The following is a 12,494-nucleotide window of genomic DNA, read 5'->3' on the forward strand; positions in this document are numbered from 1 at the left end:
TAATTCGGTTCTATTTTCGTGCACAGCCATTCAAATTTTTTTGCATGGCTTGTTTTAAAGCCTAATAAACAAATTCCCATACTTATTAAACAAAGTCCCAAGTTTTATCAGTTTCACCCATTCTGCCGGCCAATCCGAAAATAGCCTCTTTATCATCCCTGGCTTTTTAGCTAGCTCAGACACAGCACATAGCACAGCACTATGTCTCCACTACTGCGGAGCCGCCTAGCTCAGCTGAGCATTTCCTGTACACCAGTTGGTTAATTCAGTTCTTTCTCTGTCCAGCAAATGTGTAAGCGCTTGTTGGCCAGTCTGCTGTTTCCCAGCCAGTTTCAATGTTCTTCTGTCTGTGGTTATCCCTGTGTCTCCTATGTTCCCTGTGTCTTTGGTGGCTCCTGTGTCCCTGGTATTTGACCCCTGGTTTGTGACCTGACCTCTTTTGCTTGCCACCCCCTAGTGGCCCTGTCTCCCTAATCGTGACAAATAACTGGCTAATTATAATAACCAGAAAACAAACTTTAGGAGTCCATACATGTATAAAAATATAAACAAATTTATTTTACAGACACAGTTTAGGTTTTAAATTAACAGACCAAAAAAAAAAATACAAACTTTTCGCCACGTTAAAATAGTCATTACTTCATATTCTGGTTTACATAAACTGAGTTGTTAGGAGATGTCCTATATTTTTTATTAGTCTACAAAGAGTAGTGAAATTACAAGGTAATCAATTTATGAATGAGTCAACGCATTGATAAAACAGTATAAAGTATCACATTCTTATTAGTGTCACCATCATCAACATACTGAAGAAGTCTATGTATCCGGAAGAAGCAGCACGTCTGGAAGAGGCACAGTGCCAATGAGGCTTTTTATTTCTGCTATAATTAGCGGAATTTTTCAATTAAAAAAAGGAAAACTCCTATACAAATGTTCCTGTTGTGTCAACTAAACCACAATAGGGAAAAAAAAAACAAAAAAAAAAAAAAACACAGTACGGTAGCAACATCATTGGTGAAATGTGTGAACTGTGGTGGTTTTTGAACCAATGTAATCAGTCAGTGATGCTTACAAACCTGTAAAAGATAGAAAGACAGAGACAAAGAATTAGCGAAACCATTACATTAATTCTTACTGTTATTTACACACAACAGTCTTGTTGTGGATTAAAAGTTGCTAATAAAAAAACAAAACAAACAAAAAAAAAAACTTAAATAGGAAAATACGCTTTTACCTGCTACTAACCAGCCATGATGGGCTTGAATTGACATAAGGGGAAGAGATGGTTCAAGGCACTTTGTAGCCATGCAATCTTTTTCTTTTCAAGTATGGCCATCACTAAGGCTGGGTACACACGTGCAATAATTATTGTTGGAATGGATCTTTCATGATCCTTTTCAGCGATTAAGGACTGCACGATGCATGAACGAGTGCTGTACATACACCACCATTCTGTTCTATGGAGAGGGGAGGGGCACCCTGCTGCGCGCTCTTCCCCTTTGCTTCCATTAAGATCATTTGTCATCCATCATCCGTGGATAAGCCAGGATAAGAGGATGGACGACAGGCACTGTACACATGCCAGATTCTCGTCCAATATCGGCCCTGACCCAATTATCGGACGAGAACCATTGGACGTATGTACGTAGCCTTAGTCTCAGCAAAATGGAGTTCCATTCCTGGCATTAGCCATTTACAAAACACACCCCCAAATATTTTGATAAGGTTTTAACAACAAATAGATAAAGCATGTCTAAGACCAAAGAAGGGCAGTACCAACAACTATTGGTTTTAGTTAATGCCATATGCAGTAGTAGACAAACATTTTATCCATTTCTTACAGGACATACCTACTTAATGTAACTTGAAATGCATCAAACAGTGTATTGGAATGCTGACATGCAGAATAGTCTGGATCGTAGATATCTTGTCTCAGTATGCCCTCCACCAATTCTGTACTGATAAAATATTCAAAAGCTTTTGAAGGACTTGCAAACTCCAGTTGAATTATTGCTGATTGGTTCTCATTACTGAAAAACAAAACACATCTTGCATCTCAATTTGTAAATAAATGTTGTACAGGAGAACCCACTTCATTTCAACATTTGCACTTATATTGTATTACTACACAAAGTGCTCATTGTAGTGGGCAATGGTTTGTTTTGTTACTTATTGTGCACCTATAGCTAAAAAGGCAATATAGAATGTCCTTTAAGGAACATCTAAAAACGTAATTTGTGGCAATGCAGTGCACTTCCTGACTCATAGTTGCAAATTTGAAGCAGGACATCTTCTAAAGCAGTTCCCTCTGCTACCTCTGATAACTGCTATTCTCAAGTAATTAAAGTTAGATTTGGAATACAACACACCCTTTTTTCCCCAAAATACATGGACAATATGGAATTAAAATGGCATACAATTATTGGTTAAATCCACCAGTCTTGCTCCAGGAAACCCTGACTCAATACTTGTATTTAGTCATTGGCAAGGCAGTCATAAATCACATCAATCGTGAACTATAATAGTTATCAATTTTATTAAAACAATAGTTTAAAACAGTATTATTTAATATCTGAACATAGTAAAACATTTTCACAATTTTGGTGTGACTCCAGAAAAATAGAGGGATCTACATGATATAATGCTCTCAACGCGTTTTGCGGAACTCCAGTCTGCTTCTTCAGGGGATCTAAAGAACCCATATGTCACATTTAATTATGATTACCATTTTCATTTATATATATATATATATATATATATATATATATATATATATATATATATATATAAATAATTGTGTTCACTCTTTCCACAGGACTTGGTAGGAATGATTTTATAGGCATGTTTCCAGAAACTTCAAAATTATTTTTTTTACTGAAGGAGTATCTTGCCATTATATAGTGAAATTATCTACCATGTATTTGTATTAAACTGTTGAAGGATGGTTTTTCAGAGGCAAATGTAAGGGGCCATTTTGGATATTAAAGATATGAAAAAAGGCACAATGACTCTTTTTTTATATTACTTTTCATTTTTTTTTTACAGGTTTTAGAAACAACCTCATATTCTGTAGGGTGAACACAGATGTAATTCTAGGTAGTAAAAACATAACATGCACAAATTGTGGATTTAACATACCTTAGGCATTATACAATTATGAAGACTGCCAATTTTGACCTGTGTGTTAAAGCTGAATAAAACTTAAAATGGAAACAGGAGATGCATGAAAACTGCTGCCTCTACTGCAACCTGTGGCTTCCGCAGTGACAATTACATACCTGCATGCACACTAACACATAGCATAAGCTACAAGAGGCCTCTCTGAAACCCTGAACCCCAAGCAGCTTATTTTCTACACCTGTTGTCCACTTCCAGAGTCACCCACTAATACATCACCTCTGGCTCAAGAGACAGGCTTTCATTCAAAATTTGTCAGCCATGGCTGCCTTTGGCCTGGCTCTGTCTTTCCACAACATGTACTAGGGGTGGAGGATCATTCATCAGATGAGGCCAGTCACAATCTTCCTTCCTTCTATACCATGGTGGCAATTAAACAGCAAGGAAAAAAAGCAGCAGGGAAACAGACAGCAAAACTCCTTTTACATAGGGACAACCAGTGTCACTCCCCCTCATTGGGCCTTCTGAGCTGAGAGTTATTCCCCTGTTTTTATGTAGGACAGAACAAGGAGATAAACTTACCAAATTTCTCACTCCCCAGCCAGTGCTCCTCTCTATTGCCCAAAATGGGGGGGACCTTTTGTGTCCTCCCATACAATGCAGAACTGCAGGGCTTTTATTGTACATATAGATAAGAGCTGCAACAAGCTTTAAAGCTTTAAAGTGGCCAGTTGACATACATGCTGTTTTAGCTTCAAGGCTGTTTTACCAGTCAGTGAATCAAAAGTAATAATGCCAAACATAAGCAGACAACGTTCCAGCGGCGAGCCACTCATAAGATTTAGCCCCACATTGGCCACGTCTGGCACTTTCAGCCTTCCCCCACAGCTGTACTTTTCCTTGCTTCTCCAAGGCATGGACTTGAAGATTGGATTTTCATAGAAGAAAATTGTTATTATTGTTAGCTTGTGCAAAAAGGTTGCCAATGAAAGGTTACCTCTGTAGAAGGCTACAAATAGAGAAAGAGGTATAAGTTTTTTCCTATATAAAATTTTTAAAAAATTCTTATGCCTCTTTCTCTATTATAGGCTTGTTCCAGATTGAATGTGAAGCAAAACGTCTTTGTTTCCATATGAAAAGGTTTTTTATCTGATGAGAAAGAAAAACGTCCCCAATTTTTTTCAATAAATTTCAAGGTTGGCCCGCGACTCATCTAAGTTTTTAATTTTGGCCCACTGTGTATTTGAGTGCGACACCCCTGCCATAGACAGAAAACAATTATGTACATACCTTCCACATTTAGTAAATATTTTCTTTGCAATAATAATTCTGAGCTCTCCTGCATACAACTATGTCTACTGCCCTGATAAAATTATGCTGTATAATATTATTCATCATTTATACAGAATTACTATACATAGTTTGAAAACATGAAAGAGCCTGAACATCTGTTATTATTAGCATGGTTGACATCATGTCTCTTTCAATATGGCTCCATAAAAGTTGTATGCAATTATTTTTCTCACAGCTGTCATCATACAACAAAATGAAATACTGGCTTACGTTGGATCATATTCTATGTTGGCACCAATGAAGTAGTATTGCAGAGAAGGCGCTTTTGCATATAGACTGACAATCTGCAAAACAAAATAATATACTGCTTAGCAAACATTATCAGAATTAGTAAGGATAGACGCAGAAAGATAAAAGTGAATAGTCATTTAATGACAAGTGTAGCTCAGGGTTTGTGCAAAGTAAAATGAACAGGGTTATTTATATGTAGAGCAAGTAATTTATAGATTACATGCTTTGTAAAAATGTGATACCGGAGTTGGATACAAAAAAATTTATTATTTAAAAAAAAAAAAAATTCATGGTTATATGTGGTATGAGCTTTCTAGATTTAAAAGTATAAATCACCTAACATGTGTCCAGCCAAAACTCTTGAATTTTTGGTAGAGTTAGGAAGGGTTAGAATTCCTATTAGGTTTTACTGCTATGTGAGATTTGTTTGTGAAAATGTTCCCTTTTTTCTTGCCTAGAATTTTTTAGGTCTTCTGTATTTGTTTTGAAAGGGAAATACTAATATATCACCCAATAATATTCAAATATTCTCAGATGTTCAGCTGGGCGTTCCTGTTTTATTAGCATCTTATACAGATGCATTAGTGAAACTATGTGGACAGAGAAAATCTGCTTATTGGCACTGACTGATACCATTACAATATCCTGCTGCTGCCAAATGTGGTACAAACCAAACCTCTTAGAATGCCACAGCCATACAGTTCCTCCAAATCCAAATCTCAGCCAGGACACTATACATGAGATTGTATGTTCTCCCCATGTTTGTGTAGTTTGACTCCCACATTCCAAAAATGGTAGGATAATGGCTTCCCCTATGACTACGACCATCTTTAAGCATATATATTATTATTCCTAATAAATAGAATTTATATAGCACCAACATATTACGCAGCACTGTGCATTAAATAGGGGTTGTAAATGACAGGCAGGTACAGAATGTGACACAGGAGAAAAAAAGGACCCTGCCCAGAAAAGCTTACAATCATTAGCATGTAAGAAGAAGTTGAACACATCACACACTATGTTGCTGTAGTCTGGTGTTATCCCTCTGCATGTTTTTCCCCAAAACATATTTTGTTCAAATTGGTAAAGGATAAACTAAAATAATTTTTGGGTGCCTTTTTAGGTGACTTTTCCCCACATTCTGTCATTTAATAGAAAGCCTACAAAACAGACACCTAAAACATCTAATAGATAACCGACTATTACTTTTACAGATCTATTTACTTGCAAGTGTAAATCTTAGTTGCAATTAAGCTTGAAAAAGCGTTCCCCTCCCCCAAAAATGCAAAAAAGGATAGCCTGGTGGACATGCAAAACATAGCCCAGTGTTGCCTTCTAAAATATGTATAGAAATTACTAGCCAGACCATGTGTCGAGAAACAAGAGTTTCTGGTAAATGCTCAGCAGGGACGAAAAACAGGTAGCAGGAGCACCAATTAGCATTTTCAGTAATTAATTTACATATTTTCTATGCCTATGAAACACAGCATAATATTAATATTTTATACATCTTACTCTGTCCTGAAATGTATTTTCATTTTTTATCCATGAATTCAATAGACAAGGATCTGACAGATTCAGGATTCCTGTGAAGGTACAAGTTTTATTTGTTGATGAACTTCTGAAATGCTTTTCATCGTCGTCCTCATAAACATCTACATTAAAAAAATAAATAAAGGTATAATTTGAAAAACTTTGAATATACAATTTTAGCCCTTTACATAAATGCAGGCATTTTCCATACATGCCATTAAGCTGTGTCTGTGATCCCACCATTTCTTATTTGCACCAGGGGGTGTTATACATTAACTAATTAGGAAGTTATGACTAGAAATAGCAGAATCCTCCATCTGAAAATATGTGTACAGGTGACCGCCTAGCCAGTCACCAGATGCCAGTAAATTAATGGGACAAATATTTCATCAGACTTGACTTTGGCTGAAACACATAACTGATCCAGTCCTAGCCGGCAGATACAAAAATGCACAAATTCACCTAGCTCTGTAAATATTCATAATTCATACAACTTAAATGCAAGCAGTGCAATCAGCATCTTGCAGTTTATTTTATAGTCTGATTGAGGGAGTTGAGGAGGTACTAAAGAGCAAACCAGGTGTGCTGAAGGGCATTGAGAATCTTGTGAGGAGGAGAAAGATGAACTCATAGGTGAGCTCATAGTGTGCAGATTCTCCCTTTCCCATTCAGTCACAGAGAAAGATGGAGAGAAGAAAAAAGTGGAGATGCAGGAAAATTAAAGCAAAAGAAAGTTCAGATTCACTAGCAATATGGTAATCTTACAAAACAACACAGATATTACTTTTTAATGTTAAAATAAACCAAAAAGATGCAATTACAAAATAAAACTTGTCAGGTGAGTCAATGGACCAAAATGTGTCTATAGTGTTTCAACAGGGAACCAGATGTACTCTGAAAAAGGCCAATGCCCCAAAATGTATTAGTGAGAGTACAACCTCAGGCAGTGACTGAGTGAAAATTAAACAGATAGATATTAGTACTTTTTACTATCTAAAAAAATTAAAGTAAATCTTACTGATGTGTGGCCATTTTAGGCATTCCCTACAATCCATGTAGAGAGTCTCAAAGAGAGAAACAGACCATAACCACAATATTTTATGTGATGCTTCAGTTCACATTTAAGAAGTCTAGAAAAGCCAATGTGTTTTCACAACCCCCCCCCCCCCCGCCCCTCCCAAGTAAATAGATATATTAAAAGCACAAAATGACAGTAGCTTGATTGCTTATTCAAACAAGATGCTATTACATATAATTATTGTGGACTCTCTTAATCTAGGTCTGGTGCACTTTTTAAGACTCATGTATATGTGGAATGCAACTTTTGAATTGCCTGGTAAAGGGGTTAAAGGATTAGCATCATTACAATTAATAAACATTGGGACATTTCCACTGTTGTATAGAAACCAATCAACTGGGAAGAGTTTGCACCTTTAACCTACATTTGCCTGGATTATTTAAGGAAGACATTCTAAAGAATACAACAGAGAATTATTGCATGCAACTTTACTTACTTGAATAAAGTACAAGACTGATAATTGTTACAAGTACAAACAGTACAAATATGATGGCTATCCAGACTTTAGGTTTCTTAAAAAATGTCTTTTTGTGTCTTTTTGAAGCATTTTCCTGCTGAAAAGATAGAAGACATAGAATTTTTATACTTTAATATCTGTGTGTGGACTTATAGAATATTAGGGATTGTGATGGTTATGAAAAATGCCCAGAGCAACAATAAAATCATATATGTAAAGTTTTCAGGATTAAAGCCATATTGTAGACACATTCCATGTTCATATAGAATAATTGCTTAGCATAAGGTATGTTAATACAGTTTAGTATTCCTGTCTCACAATCCAAATGTGCTTAATGTGTTTTACAGGCACAGACTTGAAAGCCATATTAAAGTAGTCACAAGTTTCATCACTGACATACTTTCCACAACTCTCTTGTGTATAAGGGATGTCAAGATTACATTTTTCATGTGTAAAGATAATTCCTGCTGCTTAATAGTAATTATGAAAAAGTGTTGGCCATGCCTAAATTTAAAGAAGTTAGAATCAAAATTTTTGTAGATTGACTTGTTTCCAGAAGGGCCCTCTGAATCAGCAAGCTGGAACTAAAAGAGAACAAGGTGCTACCTTTCATCTATGACAATCATCTCTTTACCAGCCAAAACAAGAGAAAAAAATGACTGATATATAAATAGCCTAACCCATAATGATATGCAGGATTGGTGGGCTGTAGGTGTACTATTTAACAATTCTCGAAATAGCACGTGAGAGGTACATGTGAAAACTCCTTCAGTTTTCTTGTTTGCAGAGCATAGCATGAGTCACTCATCTATTTCTGTGCCTGTGTGATAGCATTGTAGAATGCAAAATTGTTCACTGCACATTTCCAACAATAATAACGAATTATGTAAAAAAAACAAATAGAAAAAAACAAAACAACAAGTTATATGGCAACTGCTTCATGTAAACTATATTGAGTTTGGTCAAATGGTAAATTTGAATCTTTTTGTTAACAAAGTATTCAAACATGTTGATATCAAATATATATTTCTATACAAATTATATACAGAATAATATTTAAAAATACCTGCCAAACAGATTTCTGTTATATTGTGATTTTGGGGGGAATGGGGAATACTGCATCACAGAGTACACACCTGTACAGTCCAGAACAGTGTTGTTAACACGAAAAAACTTCATCCAGCATACAGGAAAAGAAACTGCTTTTTTTCAGCAGAAATTTTAACAAAATATAGCAAAAACGATGCAGAAAAACAAAGTCCAAACCTGACAATGGTCCATGACAACAGTCCCACACAGGGATAGTAACTTCCACTACAGAGTTGTACTCAAATCTATTCAGGCCTCCTCAGGCTATAACATCAGTATGACCTGGCAATTCTATTAGATTTTCAGGTGCTGCAGAACCATCTCCTAATCCTGGCCTGGGAAAGAGATAGAGTGTTTGTCCCACCCGTTTCTATCCAATACACACTGTGCCTGGATCCCCCCCCAAAAATATGTCTTTAACCTCTGCTGTGTATGCCTATGCAGGGCGTGGTGGATTGATGAATGATGTTGGGGATAACTGTTCAAATATTTTACCCAAGATAAGCACAACCATTCACTCGGGCAAGAATCATCTGACGTGTGTATTAATGGAAATTACCGTGTTTATTTGTATTTACATTTGTAAATTGTGAATAAGGCATTGTTAAAAAATACACAAGCACAAAAAAATGGTGCAGGCAGGATCTCATAGTAATTCTGTACTAAGCTCTGTAGCTCTGTCACATGAAAAAGAAACAAAATGGGAAAAAGTTAGAACCCCTGTCATGCTTTAATTTTATCTGGGACCACCTTGGGATAACCTTTTACCATGTAATATGTGTGGGAAAACAGACAACAACAAAAACTAGCAGAGGTTCTAACATTCAAATTACTTCTAACAGTTACAGAATCTTCCCCCTACCTCCTGTCTTGGGGACAACCTTTAGGTTATGTACACATCAGATGATTGTTCTCCAAGATGAAATGTCATGATCGGCGATTATCTGAAATGTGTACAGTGGTCTCACAACATTAACCATCAATTCTCCCTGGCAGGTGAATGACTAATCAGGAATGAACACTGTGCATTTTTATGGAGGAGAGCACAAAGAAGTCCCTCTTGCTTGTCCTTCCCCCACCCCTCTCCATTGAGCAAAATGTGAGTGTTATGTGTACGACATTCGTTCATTTATCTATCACTGGAAACATTCACAAAAGATTATTTCCAGCGATAGTAATCTTACATATATACGCTTTGATTAGGCAGGAAGTGAAGGAATTTCTCCAACACAGCTTCTAACAACAGGGAAACAATAAAACCTCAAATCTATAGTTGTGGCTAAAGATACACTAAAAAGTAATGAAAAGTCTATGTATATTTGGTAAATGTTAGTTCTCCACAGTTTTAGCAAATGTGAGATATATTGTAGCTTCAGTTTATATCATTTTACACAATTTGAAGATAAATAAAAGTATTATTATACACAAGGCTACATAGAATACAGCACAACCTTACCTGATTATTTGGGAGAAGAATCTTTGACTGAACGCTGTGGTTGTTTTCCTCTGAAGCCATGGTCCAGGATTATATAGATACTGAAATATCCGGAAGCATTTTCATCTGCTCTTAGAGTGAATGCAGTTTAAAGGTTTTAGGGAGTGGCCCTAACTCCTCTAAAAAGGTTAAACAGTAATGAGAGTAAGCAAATACCATCTGACTGGTTTTTCTGGTTTGCTGTCATTTCCCAGCAGCCCATGCACTGGCTAAAACAAGGCAAGAAAACATAATAAAAGAGTTAACAAGAGAAAGGGAAAGAAAAACAATCCTTCAAAATGACTTTTTCTTAAATGTTTAAAATTCTTTGATCCTATTAGCTTTCTGAATAATATAATGTGACAAGAGTGCAAACTTGTTTCAGATCTTTTATGTGTATGTAAGTAAACATTTTCATTTAGTTCCAAATTAGACTTAAACACTTTTTAGGATTTTATTGTTGTCTTTTACCTTGTTGGGGGGATTTCTACATTTTGTCATAAAACAACGGGTGAACAGAAATCTGCCAAAGGGGACAATTGCTGAGGTAACAATTGCCTGTCCTTTTCCTCCTTCTTCATTTACCTACAATACTTAAGGTTTTGGGGGCCCTTGACATGGCTTATTCTCATGGTCAATCAGAATTTTTGGAACCCTAAATGCAGACACTCACCTGCTCATTTAGCTCATCGCTTTTGGTCATGTGATTATATTGATAACAAAGGAAAAAGTGAAAAGAACAGAGGTTTACGGCTCACGACTTGGTTTGAAAGATTAATAATGTATTTCAGCACACTTAGTGAAACAATTGTACATGCAAGTAAACATCCAATACCTGTTCAACATTTCACAGGATATGGGTTTTTAAGGTACTATACATACGTGCTCCTAACAACAATACAAATGAGCAAGGAAATGAAGGGTACCATGCTTAACCCATATATAATCCGACGCGTTCGACGCTTTCTCAGGGATATGATATTAACAAGCTTTTTTTAACAGTCTATATATACACATAAACATTATATGAAATATATTATTAGTAATAGATATGTATAGGTGCAAAACAGATATCATCAAAAAAAAATTATAACAGTAGTAAATAATTGGTGGTAAATGTCAGTTCATACATGAGGGTAACATTTTTCCAAATCAATCTGATGTTTAGCTTGTGTGCAGATGCTTACGTGCAGAAGTCAAAACATAAAAGTGCAGTTTTAAAATTAGTAAGATATAATGAAGTTTGGTTGTAGTAAAGGCTGTGTATAGATGAAAGATGCATTTGTTAATGATAACAGAAGGTAAATGAGCATATTCTGGGTATACTATATTATGTTAGAGGGTACATACCATAAGTCAGAAACACTTAGGGGTACTTATCAGAAGGTTGTTGATCTGTACATTAGGGGGTGATGTTGGCCTCAGTAGGAATAGGCATTTTCATCCAATAATGCTTATTGTAGTAAGGCGTAAGAACAGGACTAAGCCTTCCAATTCCTAAAGTAAATAATTATAGTATGTGTAAGTAGGTTCAAAGATACATAGGGCATAATGTATCACATATATAACTTCAATAGTATATGGGCATCACTTATAATACCAAAATATAGTTTAAGGAAAAATGCTTGGTAAAAATAAACAAATGAAGGATCGAATTGAACAATTACCTGAGCCCAGAAATTGTGGTGATCCAATGTGTGTTAAGGATCCCAGATAAATCCGAACGAGTTGATAATTATAAGTATTGAATACAAAAATTCTAGGTATAAAAATATTGCTGCACTCAGTACAGCAAAACTGGATTGTATTAACATTTGCTTTTTGACAGCTAGGAGGGCCATTATGGCTACCTGGATACTCTTATCCATCATTGACCATGTGGTTTCTTATTTACGAATGATCTTTTACAGGGACATGCTTGAGGCACAGCAAAAGGATGATACCTTTACCACACTATTCTTTCAAAAATGGTATACCTTTACAGTCATACCTTTATGGGCCCAGAAAAGGAAAGAATTTTAGACCACTTCAAATACCACCTCTACATGGTATATTACTAATGTGTCTAGTATGATTGTGTTTGGTGTATACAATACAGTGTGGTATGATAGATGCCACATTGTATTGCATGTATGGTGTTTTTCCATTGGAAGCCAGGC

At 35.9% G+C, this 12,494-nt stretch overlaps 1 protein-coding gene across 3 annotated transcripts; it reads right to left on the reverse strand.

Moving 5' to 3' along the window:
• Positions 1 to 945: 945 nt before the first annotated feature.
• C1H3orf52 (chromosome 1 C3orf52 homolog) lies at positions 946 to 10,468 on the reverse strand. Of its 3 annotated transcripts, none has more exons than XM_072422498.1 (6): positions 10,318 to 10,468; positions 7,752 to 7,869; positions 6,220 to 6,359; positions 4,681 to 4,754; positions 1,855 to 2,030; positions 946 to 1,076 (listed from the first exon to the last, which is right to left on the reverse strand). In XM_072422498.1, the coding sequence occupies exons 1-6, from the start codon at positions 10,375 to 10,377 to the stop codon at positions 1,069 to 1,071; spliced, it is 576 nt and encodes a 191-aa protein (XP_072278599.1). In that variant the 5' UTR covers positions 10,378 to 10,468; the 3' UTR covers positions 946 to 1,068. The 3 variants fall into 3 exon arrangements, with proteins under 3 accessions (XP_072278599.1, XP_072278582.1, XP_072278590.1); XM_072422481.1 differs by having other exon boundaries at positions 1,851 to 2,030; XM_072422489.1 differs by having other exon boundaries at positions 1,851 to 2,030; positions 7,752 to 7,866; positions 10,318 to 10,435.
• Positions 10,469 to 12,494: the final 2,026 nt, after the last annotated feature.

The sequence above is a fragment of the Pyxicephalus adspersus genome, chromosome 1 (genome assembly GCF_032062135.1).
Source record: "Pyxicephalus adspersus chromosome 1, UCB_Pads_2.0, whole genome shotgun sequence".
Taxonomy (NCBI): Eukaryota; Metazoa; Chordata; class Amphibia; order Anura; family Pyxicephalidae; genus Pyxicephalus; species Pyxicephalus adspersus.

Excerpts from the sequence above, each read along its gene's own strand:
- C1H3orf52 (XM_072422481.1), bottom strand. The coding sequence starts at position 10,377 with ATGGCTTCAGAGGAAAACAACCACAGCGTTCAGTCAAAGATTCTTCTC. Across the intron at positions 2,031-4,680 it reads AACATAGAATATGATCCAAC|TAATGAGAACCAATCAGCAA; the intron begins GTAAGCCAGTAT and ends TTTGTTTTTCAG. Across the intron at positions 1,077-1,850 it reads TTTCAAGTTACATTAAGTAG|GTTTGTAAGCATCACTGACT; the intron begins GTATGTCCTGTA and ends TATCTTTTACAG.